The sequence below is a fragment of the Mauremys mutica genome, chromosome 9, assembly GCF_020497125.1.
Source record: "Mauremys mutica isolate MM-2020 ecotype Southern chromosome 9, ASM2049712v1, whole genome shotgun sequence".
NCBI classification, from domain to species: Eukaryota; Metazoa; Chordata; order Testudines; family Geoemydidae; genus Mauremys; species Mauremys mutica.
This window is the reverse complement of record NC_059080.1, coordinates 47324177-47346578: the sequence shown is the minus strand read 5'-3', so window position 1 is coordinate 47346578 and position 22402 is coordinate 47324177. Positions and strand designations below refer to the sequence as shown.

Below are 22402 nucleotides of genomic sequence, written 5' to 3'. Positions count from 1 at the left end.
TTGGGACTTGTTTTGGGGACTGGCATTAAAAACCCTTTTGAGGCGTTTACAAGCTCAGCATGGTAACATTCACCCATACACCAGAATCTGAAAGTGAAACCAACAAGCTTGCCCAGGAAAAGAGAAATGCAATAAGTAAACAAGATAAAGACAGGCTAGAGAACAAACAGCACCAACAGGGAAGGTTAAATGAGATGTTTAGATTCCAGTCAGCAACTTCAGGTGTTGTTAGTGAGGCAAATCAGGAAGGCTGCAATGTCTCTGGGTGAAGCTTCCTGGCAACACCCCACAGGTGTACAGGCGACAGCCACCAACTTGGACACCCCACTCCTCCTCGACTGCACCAGACGCTACTAATAAATGTCGCTGCATGATGCGGCTTCTCGGTCCTTTGGGTGAAAAGCCCCAGGCTCTGCCCCTGAGCTTCAGCACTCTCCTTGGGTGATAACTCCCACCCCTACTCCTTCTACCTGTTCCCCACACTCCTTCCTTCTGCCTCTAGTCCCCATTTGGGCCCAGCCCCACACCCCCTCCTCCTGCTGCTTTATTGCTCCTACTCTCCTACTCCCGCCCCAAGACCCACCCACCCCGGCCTCCTCCTGCCCCCCGCCAGTCCTACCCTTACCCCCTCCTGCCCCCAGGCCCTCTTCCGCCTTCCTCCTGCTTTATTACCCCCACCCCTTCTCCCCAATCCTCCTCCTCCTTCTGTCCCCCAAGCCCACTCCCCAGACCCACATCCCCCAGCCTCCTCCTACCCCCCAGATTCCTCCTGCCCCCAGCCCTAGCCCTAGCCCTACCCCCTCCTCTGGAGCCTTCCACCAACTCCCGCCCCCTCTCACCTGCACCCGCGGCCTCGCTTTCCGGGCGGGGGAGTCCCCAGCCCGGTGCACTGTTTACCTGCCTCCCCAAGTCGCTTTCCCCTCCGTTCGGCGAGCACGTGCACTTCCGCCAGAGACGCTCCCGACGCCGCAGGAACTCACGGGAAATGTAGTCACCAGCGCGGGGAGGGGGCCGCTTCCGCCCGAGCCGCACTGCACGTTGGGAAACGCCACCTACCCAGCCGCTCTGACTGCTGGGTATTGTAGTTCTAAGGTGAGCGCGTCCGGCTCGCTGGGAGAGGCTCCGCCGAGAGCCCAGGCCAGCAGCGAGCAGCCGAGGGGCAGGGGGCAGCTGGCAGCTGGCAGCTCCCTTGGCTGGCTCAAGACTAGGGTGACCAGACGGCCCGATTTCTAGGCGTTTGTCCCACGTCCAGATCGATGTTTGGGCGGGACGCAAGTTGTCCCGATATTTCGCACTCCTGGGTTTTGTTTTTCCCTCTGCCGGCGGGACTCCGGGGCTCTTTGCTCTCTCTGCCGGCGGGACTCCGGGGCTCTTTGATCTCTCTGCCGGTGGGACACTGTTATTTTTCTTTCTTTTTTTTCCCTCCCCCTCTCTCTGCCGGCGGCACTCTGGGACTCCGCGCTTTTTTTTTTTTTTTTTTTTTGCTGTGCCGGCAGGACTCCACTGCCACCCCCCCCCCCCCCGCGCCGGCGTGACTCCTTTTCCCCCCTCCCCCCCGCCGGCAGGACTCCGTTATTTTCTCTCTCTCTCTGCCGGCAGGACTCCGGGATGCCGGTTTTTTTTTTTTGCTCCACCGGTGGGACCCCGCCCCCCATGTGTCCCGATATATTTTCTTCATCCCATCTGGTCACCCTACTCAAGACTGCCCAGCCCGTGTCCTCCTGGGGCCTCCCTAGACCCGCTGCCCCAAATCACATTCAGATTCCAGTTCGAAGCGACTCGCAGAGCACCCCTTCCCCCCCCAGCAGCAGCGTCCGCTAGAGGGCCCCACCCCCAGCACCTAAGATTTAGTAAGTGGTATTTTCAGTAAAAGCCATGGGCAGGTCACTGGCCGCCGTGACTTTTTGTTTATTGCTGTGACCTGTTCGTTACTTTTACCAAAAATACTCCCGAGGTAGCCTTAGTGATGTACCACCTATCCACTCAGAGCAAGACTTCACAGTATGTTTTGAGATTCAAACCCGGGGTTGGGTTGTTTTGGTGATGACCAGTCCTGATCCTGTAGCATCTCACATGATGCTATCTCTGCCATCTGTTTCCTCACATGGCAGAGTGAGACAATTTTCTCCATATTTCAGCACCAGTCATGCTCAGGATATGCTCTGTGGTGCAGATATGTAGTTAGGTGCCAAGGACATAGCTTGTTGTGGCGCTGTCCTTTAAAAATAAGTTACCCTTTATTTTTCACATACCTTCATTTCCTAATCCTGCTCTCACTGCATTTCTCCCAAGCAGCCAGTGTCATACAGACCCTTGGCAGGTCCCATGAATGCCTCTGAGTGGAATTAAGAGCCACAAGAGCAGCAGCGTCGCCAACTCTAAGTGTTCAAATTTGAGCCAGGCCCCTCCAAATTATGGGACTGACTTTAAAATCACAAGGTTTTTTTGTTTTGTTTTGCTTTGCTTTGTTGTTTTTTTAATAGTACATTTGGAGTTCTTTTTATTTGACTTCTGGTTTTCTATACTGTCATTTCTTGCAATTTTACTGTGAGTGGCACAATATTTAGTGGCTAGGTTGGCATCTCAGTTATGGAATCCGATCATTTCCTGACAATTGTAGCTTTCATTTTTTAAAAAAGCTAAATTTCTGGCCCTCTTGGCTGCAAATAAGTGCTCGAAAGCATGAACCATACATGTACCAGCACCAGAAAGCAAACAAAAAGAAACCCAACTGAGTTTTTAAAGCCAATCTCATGATTTTAGGGGCCTTGACTAATTTTTATTAACACATTACTGAGTTTTGAACCTTTAGGCTGCACTCAGGTCACATTTCCAAGCTTTTCTCTTCAACAAAGGGCTAGAAACTTGTTTAAAAACACTGAAAGCTGAAATTCCCAGGCAATCACGGGACCTCAGGAGCTGCGGGCTTTAAGAAACACAACAAATAAAGCTCCAATTTGGCAATGCCGGGAAAGTGCTTTCAGAGCACACCAAAATCGTCCTTGTTTGCCCACTTCACTAGGGTTGGACTACAACTCCCAGAATCCCTTAGCAGCGTCGGAGGAAGAGGAAGGAAATTCTTCCCAGGCAGCAATGGCTGAAGAGGTGGAGAGGAAGCCGGTGCTTGAGATGGTGAGTGTCTGGGAGGCCAGGGCTCCCTAGCTGGATGCACTAGGGAGGCAGGCTGGGGGACGCAGGCTTGTGGCAGAAGAGCCACGTGGTGACCCACTGCTTCCCCTGTGCAGCTCCCAGGGTGTGCTGTTCCCAGATCCTTCAGCTTCCGCGGGCCCTGTTTTCTGCCTAGCTCGATCTTTATCTGGCTCCCATGGCTGGAATGTCTGAGAGCCCACCTGCGGTCCTGGATTCAGAGAGAAAAGGCGCGTTGTCTCTGTTCTGCACATGGGGGCTGGGTCTGAGGCACTGGGGTGAGTGATGATTGCACCAGGTAGCTTGCAGCAGAACTGGGACTTACACCCAGATCTGTCCTAAAATGCTGTTTTATTTGTGGTCCCCCCCAGCCTCCATACCCCAGTACTTCAGCCCTTCAAACATAATGAGTTGAGCTCCTACCCCAAATCATGAGATTTTAGAATCTAGTAAATGTGGGTTCTTTATATTTTCTTTCTGGGTTTTGAGCCTTTTTTGAGGCTCATGTTTTCAAGCTTTCTCTACCACCATGAGCACTAGAAACTTTACTTTTCTTTGAAAATGAAAACAGGTTCTCACAAAATCATTTGAATCTAGAAGCTGGGGCTTTAAGAAAAACACTTGTGATTCTAGACAGTTGGAAATGCTGTTTCCCCCTTCCCCATCTGCTTAGTTGTCTCATCACCTGTTGTCTTTTCTTCTAGCCTGTAAGGAGCAGATCCCCAAAGCTATTTAGGCCGCTAACTCCCATGGATTTCCCGTTGGGAATTAGGTGCCTAAATCCCTTTGAGCAGGGCCTGGATTGTTAGTCACACTATATTTGTACAGTACCTAGCACAATGGATCCCAGCTTGGTCAACACTAGGCACTACTGCAATATAAATGTTCAGTAGTAATAAGATTTTGAGTCTCCTTAAGTGTAAGGCCACACTTCTGGTTTTGCTAGGACCTTTTGCCTCCACAGCCCACCACTCTGTTAAAATGAGCTCAGTGTGCCCTGCAACTGAGGCCAGAAAGCAAGTGTATCCTTCAGAAGAAGATAAGATGTGGCAGAACTACAGAGCAGTAGAGGAGCCACCAACCTGTTACTGATCTGCAGCCAATCTCATTCAGAGTTTTCATCTCCCTACATTCAGCTTGAGCCTCCATTACAATTAATGCTGCAAACTTCCTCTGTGTAATGTAGTTCTAAGTATTGGCTGTTGGTAACAGCAGATGTGTTGTTTATAATTAAGAACATTTTATGCTTGATTTACACTGGTTTGGAGCAAGGGAGTCAAGAAGGATGTCGATAAATTGGAGAGGGTTCAGAGAAGAGCCATGTGAATGATTAAAGGATTAGAAAACCTGCCTTACAGTGATAGACACAAGGTGCTTGATCTTAACAAAGAGAAGATTGTTTAATAATGGGCTCTCCCATCTATCCAAGGGTAGGTCTACACTTAAAATGCTGAAGCAGCACCGCTGCACCAATGCAGCTGTGCCACTGTAGCGCTTCAGTGAAGACACTATTATCTGATAGGAGACCTTCTCCCACCAGCGTAGTTAAGCGACCTCTGTAAGAAGCAGTAGCTAGCTATGTCGACAGGAGAATCCCTCCTGTTGACATAGTACTGTCTGCACCAGGGGTTAAGTCAGTATAACTGCGTTGCTCTGGGGTGCGGATTTTTCACAACCCTGAGTGATGTAGTTACACTGATGTAAGTTTGTAGTGTAGTTCTGGCCAGAGAAAGGTATAGCAAGATATAATGGCTGGATGTTAAAAATAGACAATTTCAGACTGGAAATAAAGCATACATTTTTAACAGTGAGAATAATTAACCATTGGAACAACCAAGGATTGTGATGGGTTTTTCATCACTGACAGTTTTGATTGGATGTTTTTCTAAAAGTTCTGTTCTAGGGATTATTGTGGTGCAGTTCTCTGGCCTGCGTTATACAGGAGATGAGACTAGGTGATTACAACGGTCCCTTCTGGCCTTGGAATCTAATGACACTGAAAAGAATGGGGAGTTTTGACATTGATATCAGTGGGAGTTGGGACCAGGATTAGGGGCATAGGCCTTCATAGGGGTGGGTTCAATTAACTGTAACCTAATACATTCGATTAAATGATTCTCTAAATATAGGATATTGTGCCAGAACAGAAAGTTGTATGTGAAACCACAGCTGCATGGCATATGGCATATTATTTTATAATCAGTCTAGCCCAGCAGTGGAGCAGTTGGGGGATTAGTTTGTTTAGCAGACAAAATCTTGTCCCTTGCGTAGCAGTGAATTACTATGGGCTCAGTGTTTTCCTGCAAGGGTTAATCACACATTGGGGAAGAAATCTTTCTATCAGGGATTCACAGAAGTGGCAGGAGGTCCCCATCTCCAAAAATCCATAGGTCCTTGACGAATGTATAGGTCATAGAGACAGCTGGCATTGGCACAGAAGTCACTCCCTTCTGCCATCTCCACAGCCCTGTTTCATGGTAGTGTGGCTTCTTCAGGAGTTGTGATGCCAGAGCTCCCCTGCTGCTCTCATTGTTTCACAGAACAGGCAGGGAACCAGGTCAGGATGAACAGAGAGATGGTCAGTATGAAGTTGTATACTAGGTGAGGCCCTGGATTGGTTTTATTTGGGGTTGGGTAGTGCTATGGCAAACAGCCATTATTTGCTCCTTCACTTGCCCTCTCTTGAGATACAGAGCTTGAATCTACATGGCAGGTGGTCTATGCAGTCTAAGGGATGTCTCAGGAGGGATGGTGGTTAGGGCACCCGCCTAGGACTTGGGTGAACCAGGTTCAGTTCCCTGCTCTTTTACAGACTCCCTGTATAACCTTGGGCCAGTTGCTTAGTCTCTCTGGACCACTATTCCCCATCTGTACAATAAGGATAATAGCACTGCCTTACTTCCCAGGGCATTGGGAGCATAACTATATCAAAGACTGTAAGGTGCTCAGATGCTGCAGTGAGAGGTCTGTATAGTGCCTGAGATAGATCGAAGGGGTAAGTACTAGGGCTGTCAAGCGATTACAAAAATTAATTGCGATTAATTGCGCGATTAAAAAAATTAATAGAATACCATTTATTTAAATATTTTTGGATGTTTTCTACATTTTCAAATATATTGATTTCAATTACAACACAGAATACAAAGTGTACAGTCCTCCCTTTATATTTATTTTTTATTATGAGTATTTGCCCTGTAAACAAACCAAAAGAAAAAAGGTATTTTTCAATTCACCTAATACAAGTACTGTAGTGCAATTGCTTTATCATGAAAGTTGAACTTACAAATGTAGAATTATGTACAAAAAAACCTGCATTCAAAAATAAAACTGTGTAAAATTTTGGAGGCTGCAAGTCCAATCAGTCACACTTCTTATTCAGCCAATCGCTCAGACGAACAAGTTTGTTTACATTTGCAGAAGATAATGTCTGTTTCTTGTAGTGAGAACAGACGTTCGCATGGCACTGTTGTAGCCAGCGTTGTAAGATATTTACATGCAGATGCACTAATGATTCATATGTCCCTTCATGCTTCAACCTCCATTCCAGGGGACATGGATCTCTGCTGATGATGGGTTCTGCTCGATAACAATCCAAAACAGTATGGACTGATGAATGTTCATTTTCATTATCAGAGTCAGATGCCACCAGCAGAAGGTTGGTTTTGTTTTTGGTGGTTCAGGTTCTGTAGTTTCCGCATCAGAGTGTTACTCTTTTAAGACTTCTGTTTAGCATATCTGGCACGTAAATACCTTGCAATGCCGGCTACAAAAGTGCCAAGCAAATGCCTATTCTCACTTTCTGGTGACGTTGTAAATAAGAAGAGGGCAGCATTATCTCCTGTAAGTGTAAACAAACTTATTTGTCTGCTTGTGATTGGCTGGGAAAAAAAGTAGGATTGAGTGGACTTGTAGGCTCTGAAGTTTTACATTGTTTTGTTTTTGAGGGCAGTTATGTAACAAAAACATGTACATTTGTAAGTTGCATTTTCATGACAAAGATTGCACTACAGTACTTGTATGAGGTGAATTGAAAAATTCTGTCTTTTGTTTATCATTTTTACAGTGCAGATATTTATAATAAAAAATATACACTTTGATTTCAGTTACACAGAATGCAATATATATGAAAATGTACAAAAATCAAAATCTTTAATAAATTTCAATTGGTATTTTATTGTTATAGTGCAATTAAAACTGCTATTAATTGCAATTAATTTTTTTAATCGTGAATAATTTTTTTGAGTTAACGCATGTGATTAACTCTGATTAATCGACAGCCCTAGTAAGTACTGATTCTGTAGTGGGCTTCCCTCTTCCCCAGGCAGCAGTGTGGGATGTTTGCACAGAAAATTCTCGAACCTAGGAACATATTTGTTTTAGGGTGTTTGTCACAAGGTAATGGAGGATGTTTTTGAGTTCAGATTTCACCCCTGATCTTTAGAGAAACATCAGTAGCCCTATCTAATGCTTGTCAGCACCACAGGATGTGACGCCACTTTATTTTGTATAATATGTTTCATGGAGCTAAATGACACAGGTATGAAGTTAAAACCCAAGCCAACAGTGTAGGGAGGGTGAAATTGAGAGGAGACAAAAGTGGCATTTTCAGAAATGGACATAAGAGTGAGATCCGAGAAGGTGCCTGTTGCTTTAATTTCTTGAAGCATTTCATTGTGTTGCCCTGTGTTTTGATCTCTCCAAGATTATCCTACGTGGAATAGGAACAGCAAAGTCTGTGCTATGTTAGATGGAGCTAGGTTAGAAGCTAGGGTCAATATTTTCTAAAACTGGCCCTATTTTTCAAGGGGAGTTTTTGGAATGAGGCCCAAGGAGTCTCAGATAATCAATTTGATAGCTGCAAGATCTTTCCTTGGTAGAGATTTGCCCCACGCTCTAAACTGACACATTGGCAAGATTATTCAGCTCTGTAGTGAGAGTTTCAGACTGGCCTTTCTATCCATGAACCCATACTTTATTCTTATGTTTGCCTTTCCTTCATTAGATGGTTAAGTGCTGTTGTAGCTGTGTTGGTCCTGTTATTAGCAAGACAAAGTGGGTGAGGTAATATCTTTTATTGGACCAAATTCTGTTGGTGAAAGAGACCAGCTTTTGAGCTTATACAGAGCTCTTCAGGTTTTCAACTGATGGAGAGCTCTGTGTTAGCTTGAAAGCTTGTCTCTTTCACCAACAGAAGTAGGTCCAATAAATGATATTACCTCACCATCTTACGTTTCCTTCACCAGGTCCCTTGTACTTTTTTTTTCTCTCAGCCAATGCACTAGATGGCGCCACAGTTCACCGTAGCTGGATTTGTATCACTTACTAGCTTGAAAGGAACTTGTTTGTCCAGCAGCCCAAGACATTGTAAATTATTACTCTCTGGACAGCTCCTCCAGAGTCTCATGTTGCCTGCCAACCAACCAACCAACGGGGAAGGGGCTATTGAGAATGGAGGTGGCTGCACAGGGGAAACAAATGGATTGTTGTTAGTAGCATCTATTATTTATTGCCTGTTTTTAAAAAGGAATCATGTTAATATGGTCAGTTATTGTTCCAACCAAATGCCGAATCATGCAGATCTCCTCATGAGTAACCATGAGTACTTCCATTGACACAGATGTGGGAAAGGGTAGAAGGATCAGGCCCCTAGACAGCAAACCAGACACTTTGATCTAGAAATGTCCCATAGTGAACAGACCCCTACACAGTAGAAGAGAAAAGGGATTGAGATGGGTTGCTTGATGTAAGAGATGTCAGGGAATTTAGGGACAGACTTGCACCATGGTCCCTAACCAGTTACCTCCTGCACTTGCATACAAGACAATTTGTGTATAAACTGACCCTCCTGATTGCCCATTGAACATGAATAAAAACCAGTGTCCCAAATATAAACTAGACACCACCCTGTCTAGCTAATCTAGTCCCTCTGTGTGCAGTGATAATGCAGCCATCACTGCAGTATGTGGGTACCACTTACAAGATTAAATAACTCACAGTTGTAAATCACAGTCCCTCTAAGCAGGAAGATCTTTTATATGATGTGGGATTACAGCTATTAGGATTGCTTAGCTGGGAGAGGCAAACAAATATCTGAGATATGGTCTGTCAGGACCAGGGTCAACACCCTGCCCTTGATGTGGATACCTGGATAATCTTGTGGGTCGTTCCCATCTCTAAGGGGTTGTCTATGCAGGAGAATTGATCAGCATAGCTTTAGCAGAATCACTGTTCTTTTATAGCCATGCCAGCATAACTGCCCTGTATAGATACTCTTCTGGAATAAAAGCGACTTTTTTCTGGAATAATTACTCCACTTCCAAACATCTTTGGGGATCTAGAGGCAATTTGATTGATTGTGTATTTCAGATTAGGAAAGCGGCCATGAAAACAGATCAGTTCTTCTCTTTTCCTGTTGGTCCATAATTTGAGAATAAGGGTCCAGCAGATGAAATGGATGGCAAGTAAATGTAGAAAAATAAAATATTGCTGCACACACCAGGTAGAATTCCCTAAACCGGGTAGAATTCCACACCAGGAAGGGGATCAGGCTTTCAGGTCAGATAATGGAGAACAATTTTCAAATGGGTTGGATAATTTGACACTTACATACCACAGTGATGGACACATTAGAAATACGTAGAGACATCCAACTTCATGCCTCTGGGCACAAACTGATTACCGCGAGGCCATGTCAGAACCCTCCCTATGTATACAGCATGGCATAAGTCAAGTGGTGTGTTATTGGAGGGATGCTGTTTGCCTTCCTCTGAAGCATCAGATAACAGCCACTGCTGGAGGACCAGCGGCCTGATCATCTACCGCAAAACTTCCATCCCTATGGAGATCCGGAAATGTATCAAAGGGATCTCTGTGCGAAACAGGAGGGAAAAATCAAGTCTCCGGGAACCAGACTGGTCTGGCACAGCATGTTCCCTGTGGCTCCATGAAATAGTGGTGCATGGGCTGTCATCCATCAGATCACTGCACCAGTTTCTCAATGTACTAGACAGATGGAAAAGCTAAATACACTGTAGTCTGCTGCATGGTTTGTTGTCTTCTCAGTCTCCTTTAAGAAGTCTGCCCTGTGCATCTCCTGTCACGCATTGCACTAGGCCACACAGCCTCCTTTCCACAAACTCCATGACTTCTGCAGTGGTCAGTGTGGCTGACCCTGGGTGCCAGGTGGCCCAGGGACAGCCACACTGGCTGCTGCTGGAGTAGCTCCACAGCTAGCCGTTTGGGTGGCTCTGCAGCCAGCCTCAATGGCCACTGCTCGGGTGGCCCTGGGTGGCTGGCCCCAGGGACTGCCCGAGCAGCAGGCGGTGCGGCTGTCCCCAGGAAGCCACCTGAGCAGTGGTCCCAGGGCAGCAGGAGCAACCGCAGCTCAGTGGCCCCTGGCAGCAGTCTGGGAATGGTCCCTGGGGGCACCCCCAGAGCAGCAGCCTTCCGGGGGCCTCCAGCAGTACCCCCAGGGTCCCACAGAGCAGGACTCCTCTTGAGGGGCCCCCCAACTAAGATTTAGTCAGAGGTATTTATAGTACAAGTCATAGACGGGTCACAGGCTGTGAATTTTTGTTTTCTGCCCGTGACCTGCCCATGAATTTTATTAAAAATACCCATGACTAAATCGTAGCCTTATTTATAACATCCAAATCCACATGTGCAGGTGTTTGGGCATAGAGGGCCCAATCCTGTGACATATTGTGCCTTAAGGGCATGCCACACTGTGCAGGATCAGGCCCCTAGAGACATGACACAGGAGTGGATCCAGAATCCTCCTGATATAGTCTGTTCGGACTCCTGCCAATGCGCCAATAACTAAAAGCTCCAACAGGACTGGTTTGGGATTGGGATTGTCTCCAAAACCAAGAGTATCTAAATAATCTGCCAGCCATCAGAGCGCTGCTGAGCCTCTGACCTCTCCCTGGGCTAAATATAGCTGCTGCGGAGCCTGATTTGACCATTCAATCCCCAGCCGACCTCGGAACTGGTGCGAGGTCTCAAGGTTAAGTGTGGAGCCAGAGCTATACAAAGCCCTCATCTCCTCACATCCTGCCCACGGCCAGCTCCTCAAATGCTCCAGAAGGTTCACAACTCCATTCACTTCTTGTCACATAGCAACACCCTCAGCAGTTACATTCACCTTTCCACAGGCACAGACACTGCAAGGAATTTGCTCAGAGTTTTAGAAGAACAGGGACAGTGATTTCAGAGAATGAGACAGGTTATCAAGATCTGCTAGAGAATTCCAGGACTGGCTCCAGAAAGCCCCTGTAGATTACATGCGGCACAATAATTATATTAACATTATAATCCTTTGTATTTCTACAGCTCCTTTCATGTTAGGATCTCAAAGTACTTTAATAAATTAAGCCTCACAACCCTTTTGTGGAGTAGGTAAATATCATCCCCAATTCTACACATGGGGAAAATTAGGTGTAGAGAGAGAGGTTAAGGAATAGGTCCTTCTGCCACGGTGGTCATTGGCAAAACTTCCATGGGAGTAAGAAGACAAGAAATGAGGAGCTTTCCCTATGCCACTCGGTGAGATGGTGGCATTGCTGAGAACAAAACCCAAGTGAACTGACTCCCAGTCCCCTCCCACACGCACTAGGCCCAGCTCCTTCCTGTTTGTTCCCAGAGCCTGTTGTTATTTTGCTAGTCTGCAAGGAAGTATTTACTGATATCATTAGTGTCTATAGATGCTCAGAAGCAACTTTCTATAGCTCCGGGATCCTTGGATAGCCATTAAAATGCATCAAACTAAAGGAGAAAATCCCCCTTGCCTGCTCTCCCCTCTCTCAGAGCATATGAGCCCATTTAAACCGCCCTTTGTGACCCCACTCCTGTAAATAACTACCTCTACCATCAGCCTATCGTGCACAGCCCTCAACCTGCTCTTTCCTGAGAAGCTGAAGGAAACCAATGAGGGGCCTGACAGGCAGAAGAAGGGCTTAGATGGCCCAACCGAGATCAGGGCCCCAATATTGTGGGCACAGAGGGAGTCCCTGCCCCAAAGAGCTCACAATGGGATGGGAGGGAAAAGCAGCATGTCACCAATAGGAAACTGTGGCCCAGAGGGTTAAATTATTTGCCCGTCAGAGAGGGAGTCTGCAGCAAAGCTTGGCACTGAACCCAAACTTCCAGATGTAGTGCCTTAGCCACAGAATTACCGAGATGTTCTCCCTGCCTGAGACCCTTCAGCTAAGACCAGGTATCGAGAGCTAATCTAAATGCTGGACAAACAGGATTTTAAAATGGAACTCCTAGTGCTGACTTGATCTCCGTGATAGACATGGAGTCCTAGTTATAAACCCGGGGGTGGTGGAGGCAGTGTGGCCTCGTGAATAGAGCACTGAACTGGGACCTGGGAGACCCAGCTCTGCCACTGGCTCACTCTGATTCCTTGGACAAGTCATGTCACTGCCCCGTGCCTCAGTTTCCCCATAGATAATGGTGATAACGATACTGACTTGCTTTGTAAAACCCTGAGATCTGCTGATGGAAGCGCTAGATAAGAGCTAGGTTGTGGTGTTATTACTGAAGTGAAATCCTGATCCTATTGAAGTCACTGGTGAAATTCACATTCATTTCAATAGGGTAGGATTTCACCTAGAGCAGTGGTTCTCAACCTTTCCAGACTACTGTACCCCTTTCAGGAGTCTGATTTGGCTTGTGTACCCCCGAGTTTCACTTCACTTAAAAACTCATCATCATCATTACCATAACCACATTGGTCGTTGGGGCACTATCATTGATGAGCAATCAGCCAATTGTCTCCACCCCTGATGATTGTGTGTCAGTGCTTGAGTCTCCACAATGTCCATTCCTGTCCACTCTTTTATGTTGTCAATCCATCTCTTCTTCTGTCTACCTCTTCTTCTCTTCCCCTGTACTGTCCCCTGGAAGATGATCTTGGATAGGCCAATGATCTTGTTACATGGCCGTACCACTTCAGCTTACGCTTCTTCACGGTCATCAGCAGGTCTTCATATGACCCAGTGCATTGGGTGATGATGTTGCAGACCTCTTCATTAGTGATGTGGTCGAAGTAGGAAATGCCCAGGATTTTACGGAAGTATCTTATCTTTACTACCTGTATATTCTGTTCAAGTTATGCCATAAGGGTCCATGTCTCGCACGCATACAGAAGAATGGAGATGACCAGTGCGTGCAGCAGTTTCAGTTTGGATTCCAGGGAGATGTTCTTATTCCTCCAAATTGGCTTTAGCTTTGCCTCTGGTGCTGCTGGTTTCACAGTTCTTGCCCAGATTTCTGCCTTGGATCCTTCATCAGTGATGATTGCCCCCAAATACTTGAACTGTTTTACTGTCTCCAGCTCTTGTCCACTGACAGTGATATGTGAGCTGATCCCATCACGTTTGTTTGTCATCAGCTTAGACAACCCAGATTCAACAGAGGAGGATGACTTTCCAATACTACGTGAAGAAGTGGAGACAGCTGTGAAATCACTCAAGAATGGAAAGGCTACAGGTATTGACAACATCCCAGCGGAATTGATGAAATTCAGAGGAGAAATAGTAATAGATGTACTCACCAAGATCTGCAAGAAGATCTGGCAGACTGGTGAGTGGCCCTCCACATGGACACAGTCACTCTGCCAAAGAAAGGCAACCTGCGATTGTGTCAAAATTATCGGACCAAAAGTTTAATTAGCTATCCCAGCAAAGTGATGTTGAAAGTCATATACAACAGATTGAAGCCACAAGCTGAGAATATCATCGCTGAAGAACAGGCTCGCTTTCATGCTGGAAGAAATACTACAGAACAGATTTCAACCTTCATGTTCTATGTGAGAAGTACTTACAACACCAGCAGGACATCTACCTTGTCTTTGTTGACTTCAAGAAGGTATTTGACAGAGTGTGGCACAAAGCTCTCTGGGCAACTATGAAGAAGTACAATGTTGGTTGTAAGTTTATTCTTACCATTAAACAACTCTATGCTAAGGCCAGCAGTGCAGTTATAATCAATGGCACAACAGGAGAGTGGTTTCGCACCAAGGCTGCCTTCTTTCGCTCACACTGTTCAACATCTGCTTGGCGTGCATAATGACTGATGCCCTAGAAGATCACATATGCACAGTCAGCATTGGGGGGCGAACAATCTGAAATCTTCGGTTTGCTGATGACGCTGATAGCCTGGCAGGCAGCGAAGATGAACTTGCCAACCTTGTGAAATGACTGGATGAAATCGCTGCAAAATATGGCATGGAAATCAGTGCAGAGAAGACCAAACTAATGACTTAAAAATTACCTGCTTACAAAATTAGACATAAAAATACAAAAGTGTCACAACACACTGTTACTGAAAAATTGCTGACTTTCTCATTTATACCATATAATTATAAAACAAAACAATTGGAATATAAATATTGCACTTACATTTCAGTGTATAACATATAGAGCAGTATAAACAAGTCATTGTCTGTATGAAATTTCAGTTTGTACTGACTTTGCTAGTGCTTTTTACATAGCCTGTTGTAAAAGTTAAAAGTCCGGTAAGCGGCGCAGCAGGGCCCGGGGCTAAGGCAAGCTCCCTTGCTCTGCACAGTCCCAGAAGTGGCCACCAGCTCTCCCGCCGCCATAGCTACTGCTGCTCACTGTTGATGGGGAGGTCTCTCCTGTCAGCATAACGTGGCTACACGAGCGCTTTGACAGTGGCATGGCTGTATTGGTGCAGCTGTGCTGCTGTACGCTTGTAAGTGTAGACTTGGCCTGACTCCTCACAACAAACTTTCTCCTTTAGGAAGCTTTTCCTGCTGTCTCACCTCATTGCTTGTTTCTTTTTATTTCGTCCCATTATTCCTAGATATTCTCCTTTTTCTCCCCACAAAGGATCCTAGCTGGTATCCCTACGACTCCTCCAGCAGCAATAGATGCTGGGACTATTTCACCCCCTCTCTTGAGTGAAAAAAAGCAGAGTCTTGTTACACTCTAGGTGCCAGTTTCCACAGACTCAGACAGTTATTTAATCTTTTTAATACTGAATGTGGGAATGTGCTAATAAAGTTTGTGGATGACACAAAGCTGGGAGGTATTGCCAATACAGAGAGGGACCGGGATATCCTACAGGAAGATCTGGATGACCTTGTAAACTGGAGTAATAGTAATAGGATGAAATTTAATAGTGAAAAATGCAAGGTCATGCTTTTAGAGATTAATAACAAGAATTTTTGTTATAAACTGGGGACGTATTACTTGGAAGTAACAGAGGAGGAGAAGGACCTTGGAGTGTTGGTTGATGACAGGATGACTATGAGCCGCCAATGTAATATGGCTGTGAAAAAAGCTAATGCAGTCTTGGGATGCATCAGGTGAGGTATTTCCAGTAGAGAGAAGGAGGTGTTAGTACCATTATACAAGGCACTGGAGAGACCTCATCTGGAATACCGTGTGCAGTTCTGGTCTCCCATGTTTAAGAAGGATGAATTCAAACTGGAACAGGTACAGAGAAGGGCTACTAGGATGATCCGAGGAATGGAAAACCTGGGGGAAAAAAATGAAAGACTCAAAGAGCTTGGCTTGTTTAGCCTAACCAGAAGAAGGCTGAGGGGAGATATGATTGCTCTCTATAAATATATCAGAGGGATAAATACCAGGGATGGAGAGGAATTATTTAAGCTCAGTACCAATGTGGATACAAGAACAAATGGATCTAAACTGGCCATCAGGAAGTTTAGACTTGAAATTAGACAAAGGTTTCTAACCATCAGAGGAGTGAAGTTCTGGAATAGCCTTCCAAGGGGAGCAATGGAGGCAAAACACATATCTGGCTTCAAGACTAAGCTTGATAAATTTATGGAAGGGATACAATAGGATAGCCTAATTTTGGCAATTAATTGATCTTTGACTATGAGCAGTAAATATGCCCAATGGCCTGTAATGGGACACTAAACAGGGTGGGATCTGAGTTACTACAGAAAATTCTTTCCTGGGTGTCTGGCTGGTGAGTCTTGCCCACATGCTCAGGGTTTAGCTAATCGCCATATTTGGGATTGGGAAGGAATTTTCCTCTAGGGCAGATTGGCAGAGGCCCTGGGGGGGTTTTGCCTTCCTCTGTAGCGTGGGACACGAGTCACTTGCTGGAGGATTCTCTGCACCTTGAGGTCTTTAAACCACAAGTTGAGGACTTCAGTAACTCCTCGTTACAGGAGTGGGTGGGTGAGATTCTGTAGCCTGTGTTATGCAGGAGGTCAGACTAGATGATCATAATGGTCCCTTCTGACCTTAAAGTCTATGAGTCTATTGTTGGGTCTGAAATGTGACTCCCAGTGAATGAGATCCAAGAACGGCTTGGTATTAAAGGTTGTTGAGGGTGGGATCTTGTACTCATGCTCCCAAAATTCCCTTTGAAGGCTGGGACCTTTGGGTGTGCAAGGAATGGAAGGATCAGAACCTAGGATAACACTAACCCTTTGACTGTGCATATAATAATAATTCCTAGCTTTTCTATCGTGCAGTATATCTAGCTTTCATCTATCTGGCAGTCTAGAAATCCCTGGGTTCTAAGAGGAAGGCTCTGGCTTTATATTTTTTTCCCCTCCAGATTTGTGTGGTGGGCCCATACTCCAGCTGTGACGTTTCTCCAAAAACAAGCTCTTGGCAAATCTCAACCACTGTTTTCTAACACAATGATGAACATAGATGAACAATGATGAACCTAGTTGTCCAGGTCTATGCTTACAGTTATACCATGGGGGGTGACCCTGTTGCTGACACCAGTCATCAGAAGTGAGTCATTTTTCTAGTGTAGACCTGGCCTTAGTTACTTCAGGAGGAGTTTAAATCATCTGGAGATATAACCATATTCTTGTGCTCCTCTTGCTTTCCTGTCTGTGGCAGGTCCAGGCAGATGGGACGGATGGAAACTGTGTCACATTTGTGTTACATGATGAGGACCACACATTTGGCAACTCCCTCCGTTACATGATCATGAAAAAGTAAGTGAAGTCCCTGTGATAACTGGTACCACCTCAGGGCTATGTTTGCTGTTCCTAGACTTCTGATCTAGCACCTCTGGCACTGCTGAAGCCAGATGAATATTGCAAATCTCCCTACTTGGGTTCTTTAAACAAATGCACTTTGACTGCATCTCTGCCCCTTTGGGAACAAGTTTACTGTCAGGTCTGGGAGTGGAAACAGCCAGTGTTCAAGTGAGTATTAGAGAATCTTATTTTGAGCTTGCAAACACAAATATTCGCACTGGGAGCCTGATTCGTATGCACATGCAGTCAAAAGAATAGTATCTCATGACCTACATGACCCTATCCAGTAGTCAATATTAATGAGGAACTTCTTGTCATGAGTTCCAGCTCTAGAAGTATTCAGGAAGGGGGGTTTGCATTTGATAATTTCAGAGGACAAATTGTGATAGTCTTGTAAGCTGCTCATGATAAATCACCATCAGCAAACCAGTGCTGTAACCTTTAGGCCATGCTTGCTTTCAGCTGCTAAAGCCAGGGCAACCACTTGACTGGTCTCAAGTTTGAGTCTGGGCAGGTGTGAAATCCATCCACAGCATAGAAAGGGCAGGGGGTGTTTATCTATTCCATACCCCACCAACTTTAGGATCCAGCCCACCCCACAGAAGCACACCTTTTCCTCCTGCACGCCTGTCTCCGGGAGCTGTGGGTGATGGGAAGTGATTGCTTTTGAAACACGTGGGACCAAGTGCAGCGCAGGTCTGCTTGCTTTAGAGGCTTCCTAAACATGAGTGTCTCTGCAGTTGGCTTGCTGCTGATTCTGAGAGCCCACTTGTGCTTCCTGCTTCTGTTTCCTGTAGCCCTGAAGTGGAGTTCTGTGGTTACAGCATCACCCACCCATCTGAAAGCAAAATCAACTTCCGGATCCAAACCAGAGGTAGGAATGCAGCTGGGCTTCCCTGGACAGCTGTCCCTTGCCATGTCAGGCCCTGAAACCATGGATCTGCCAGCCCGTGAAGTCTTTCCCCCTCCCTCTGCATGTCGTTGGTTCCAGCATTCTACAGGGCAGTTGCAATCACCATCCATGATCAGTGCAGCTTGAGTAGCAATGATAGAGCTGGTCTCCGTCATCCCCCACTGCAGAGCCCAGACGTGGCCTCTGTAGTAATCAGCAAGCCTGGGGAGTTGTGGTCCCAAAGCCTCACAGCGCTGGGCATCCCACCTGGCATCACCCCCTAGTTAGCTCTTGGGTGCCTCCTCCAAGTTAGATCTTCACACAGAGCTTGTTACATTACACACTAAACAACAGATCCAGTCTGTTACACAGCTCGATGGGCAGATATTGCTAATTCCTGGGGTGAATAGCACTGCAAGTGCTCTATGCAGCAGGGTGCCCTCCGGGTGCTGTACTCTGTGTTTCCCTCATCCTATCCTGATGTCCACACCAAAGGGCAGCCTGCAGGATTCACCTGGGACTGTATCTGCCATTGCAAGAGCGAGGCTGCTGAGCGGCTCCATTTCCATACCTACCTCACAATTGTCCCTCTGAATAGTTTATAAAACCCAGCCAGAGCCTCTAACTTGGTTCCCAGCTCACAGGTCGCCTCTCCTGTGGCCTTGAGTGTCGGTTGCGTAGAAGAGCAGAGCCACTGGAAATGGCCAAGTTGTGCTAAATGGCTTTTAAATTTTTTGAAGAATGTAGCAGTAGTGCAAAGTGCTGGATTGCTGGCCCCGGAGAGCGGAGCCCTGTGTCTGTCCTCAGCACAAACTGCAGGGCAGGCTTCCCCTATGCTGTCCCCTGCCAAAGGGCTTCAGCCTGGACTTGGGGCTCTGAGACACCAGTTCAAGCCTCCATGGTTCATTCAGTCCTTGTATGATCTTCTCAGACTGCTGATGGGAGTGGGAGGGAGCATGACATGAATGCTGGCCTAAGATCCTCACCTCATCACAGGGGCTGCCAAAGAGGTGTATGATGGTTGGGTTAGGAGGGGAAGGGCCCCATGTCCAATACTGGAGCCAGCCACACTTTCTGTGAATGCTTCTCCTTTTCTGAAGGGGGGATCCTAGCCATTGAGCCATTCCGGAGAGGACTGACAGAACTGGTGGACGTCTGCCAGCACGTGCTCAGCAAGTTTGAGGTGAGGTTACGGCTTCATGGTAGAATGACTCTGGGCTCCTCCTCTCTGTGGTCTGTGAAGGAGAGAAATAGCTGGCTGCATTGGTTGACTGACAGAAGCACTAACATGTCCATGGCTGCAGATATTATCTAACTGATCCCCTCCTCGCTCCTCTTGCAAGATCTGCACATATTTGGAGGCAGCCAGTTGTAGTAGTTAGAGAAGTGAAACGGGGAGTCAGCAGACTTGGGCTCTCTGACCAGCTCTGACACTGAATCACTGTGTGACCTTGGGGAAGTCACTTCACCTCTGTGTGACTCAGTTTCCCCATCTCTAAAATGACACTTCACCTACCTCTGAAAGGGGGGTTCTGAGAAGCAAGCAGTGTTTGTAGAGTGCTTTGGGATCCTCAGATGGAAGTTGCTGTACAAGTTAAATGCAAAATATTGCTATTTCACCCTGTTGGTTACATTTTACTGCAGTGTAAAGTGAAGCTCAGAGAATGCACAAATCTGCATTCCACATCCAAGGGGTTTCCCCATCATCTTGGAAGAGGTGTTTTTTCTACCATACCTGGGGGATAGGATTTGGAAAGCCACCTGAGGCTCAATAATCCTGCTTGTGGCAGAGAGCAGCTAGCGCATCACAGAGACAATTTGGTGTGGTAGGAGCGTAAGAGTGCCAATGTGAAGGGTGGCTTTGGTGTAAGTGGTGCATATGGAACCTGGATGCAGCAGGGCTTTGAGAATAAGTTTGGGATCAGTCAGCAATAAGGTGGTGCAATAATCTGCTTCCCCCAACCCTAACGAATGTGGATGTGTGCTCTTTGAAGGAAGGGCTGAATGCAGTGGCAGCGACCTCAGTGGGGGCAAAAATGAGCCCTGAATTTGTTGTCTTTCAAACATGCTGCTGTAATCCGTAAATGTCATAAACAGATAGTAAGGGTTAAGGTCTCTTTTACCTGTAAAGGGTTAACAAGCTCAGTAACCTGAGGAACACCTGACCAGAGGACCAATCAAGGGACAGGATAATTTCAAATCTCTGTGGAGGGAAGTCTTTGTCTGTGTCCTTTGTTTGGATTGCCGTGCTCTCTTTGGATTTAAGAGAGGCCAGACATATTCTTCAAGTTCTCCAAAGTTTCCTGAAGTATTTTCTTCTATTCAGTATAGTGAGTATTAGAAAGGCGAATTAGTCTTATAATTAATTTCTGCATTTGCAATTGTGTGTTTGCTGAAGAAATATCTTTATTTCTGTTTGCTGTTACTTTGATTATTCTGAGGAGGAGGGAGGGGCAGTCTCTCCAGTTTTTATAAGTTAGACCCTGTAAATTTTTCCATCCTGGTATTACAGAGATAGTGTACTTTCTTTCTTTCTTTTAATAAAATCTTTTCTTTTTAGAACTTGCTTGATTTCTTCCCTTGTTTGGATTTTCAGGGGAAGGGGAGGGGGGGAAAGTGAATCCCTCTTTGTTTGATTCAATGAGTTTGAATCAAGGTATCTCTCCTAAGGACTAGGAGAGGGGACGGGGGGAAGGAGGTGAGGGGAATAAATTATTTCCCTTTGTGTTGAGATTCAAAAAGTTTGGATCTGTGTTCCCCAGGGAAAGTTTGGGGGAACAGGGAGTGTGCCAGACACTAAAAACTTGGCTGGTGGCAGCGTTTACCAGATCTAAACTAGGATTTAGTTTAGAGGAGTCCATGCAGGTCCCCATCTTGTGAACGCTAAAGTTCAAAGTGGGGAATAAACCTATGACAGTAAAGCATCTGTGTCAATAGGCAGGCTGATCTTGGGGCTAATCCTGGAGGCGCTGCCTCACCTCCCTTACAGTGATCCAAGACTGATCAGAAATAAAATGCAACCATTTCTCAGAGCACCTAAAGCTCATCGGTTTCCTTCACCCTTCGGTCCTCCTAGACCCTCCAGCCTTTTCAAGCAGGAGCCTCAGCCACATTAAAATGTTGCTCTTTTCTTGTCTTACTCTGCCCAGGAGAGTATGTTCAGAACCAGAGAGCCTCTCAAAGCTCTGCAGATGTGGGCATGGGCCTGGCTGTGTTTTAATTCATCAAACATACAGCACTGACATTGGTCATTTGATCTCTTTTGCAGGCAAGCGTAAAGGAATACAAGGCCCAAAGAGAGGCGGAAATGGACTAGCCCCTGCAGCTGCTGGAGTACGGAATGGACATGTATATATTGTTCATGTATGTTTAATGCCCCTGTTGAAAGAGGTTTTATTTTTTTATGACAAATCTGAAGCAAACGGTGTAATTTCTCTAATAAATGCTGTAAGGTTCAGTCTTGCTTGCATTTCACTCCATTCAGACCTGCCACAGATCCAAAATAAGAAAGGGGTTCCCTGAAATTTTCTCAGGTCAGCAGTCCCCACTACACTTCCATTCTCACCCTTAGAAATCTCCACAGTCTCAAATTCACTTCAAGATCTGAGTCTGCAGAAATCCCCCAGATCAAAGCACCTCCAACCCTTTGCAGTGTTTGAAATCTGATACTAATTTTTCAGCTTTCATCCCTTTTCTCTGAACTTCTTACATTTGCACACTTCTTCCACTTTTGGGGTGCCTTGATGACTTCCACCTAACCCTTTACCCACCCCTTGGGAGAAACTGACTATGATTTTGTGGTGTTGGAAGGGTAACTGCAAAGACCAGAATAATAAGAGCATTAAGATTTCATCAGTCCAATGAATGTGCAGTTCCCATCCTCCTTGTGCCTGTTTGCGCCTTTCTTGTGAGCATGTGTGTGTTTTTTAAAAAGCATCAGTTCACAAAGCAAAGGGGGAGTAGTGGCCAGTTCCCTTGATTGAGCTCTTGGTGCACAAGGAAATCCGCCATCAACTGTTGTGGGTTTATCATGATCCCATTTGTTTAATTATCAAACGGGCACTCTGGTCATTCATTACAACAGCAGAGAACGTATCATTAGGCTTTACTTGGGCATGGCTTATCCCGAGCAGCATAAATTACGTGTAATGTACAAGGAGAACAGATGTGATTCCCTTACAATAAATCAATTCAGTTTGGATCCCAAATCAGTAACAGGATCCATATGGAGACTGAACCATTTACCAGTCTGTCCGCCTGACTCCGATCTCCTTTGCACTGTTTGAAATCCTCATTTTCACCTATGGTAAAGGTGAGAAGAATCAAGCTCCATGTATTTTAAAACAGAAGAGTCT

The 22402-nt window shown here is 46.0% G+C and overlaps 2 protein-coding genes across 7 annotated transcripts in view; one reads left to right on the top strand and one right to left on the bottom strand.

Moving 5' to 3' along the window:
* Positions 1 to 1034, bottom strand: part of VAMP7 (vesicle associated membrane protein 7) — a 31400-nt gene extending 30366 nt beyond the window's left edge. The window contains exon 1 of one of the 3 annotated variants that reach the window (XM_045030226.1): positions 898 to 1034. The gene's annotated coding sequence lies outside the window, so the exon portion shown is untranslated. Of the gene's footprint in view, positions 1 to 839 lie in introns of all 3 variants that reach the window. The other 2 variants (XM_045030228.1, XM_045030227.1) reach the window with 2 other exon arrangements.
* Positions 1017 to 21705, top strand: LOC123377383 (DNA-directed RNA polymerases I and III subunit RPAC2-like). Of its 4 annotated transcripts, none has more exons than XM_045030229.1 (6): positions 1017 to 1092; positions 3023 to 3132; positions 17013 to 17110; positions 17896 to 18029; positions 19148 to 19230; positions 21316 to 21705. In XM_045030229.1, exons 2-6 carry the CDS (start codon positions 3094 to 3096, stop codon positions 21361 to 21363), a joined length of 402 nt encoding a protein of 133 aa, XP_044886164.1. In that variant the 5' UTR covers positions 1017 to 1092; positions 3023 to 3093; the 3' UTR covers positions 21364 to 21705. The 4 variants fall into 4 exon arrangements, with proteins under 4 accessions (XP_044886164.1, XP_044886165.1, XP_044886167.1 ...); XM_045030230.1 differs by having other exon boundaries at positions 1075 to 1092; positions 17953 to 18029; positions 21316 to 21509; XM_045030232.1 differs by lacking the exons at positions 1017 to 1092; positions 3023 to 3132 and adding an exon at positions 3292 to 3425 and having other exon boundaries at positions 21316 to 21704.
* The last annotated feature ends 697 nt before the right edge of the window (positions 21706 to 22402 follow it).

Coding starts and splice junctions, on each gene's coding strand:
- LOC123377383 (XM_045030229.1), top strand. CDS start 3,094: ATGGCTGAAGAGGTGGAGAGGAAGCCGGTGCTTGAGATG. Junction 18,030..19,147: donor CTTCCGGATCCAAACCAGAG/GTAGGAATGCAG, acceptor CCTTTTCTGAAG/GGGGGATCCTAGCCATTGAG. Junction 19,231..21,315: donor ACGTGCTCAGCAAGTTTGAG/GTGAGGTTACGG, acceptor TCTCTTTTGCAG/GCAAGCGTAAAGGAATACAA.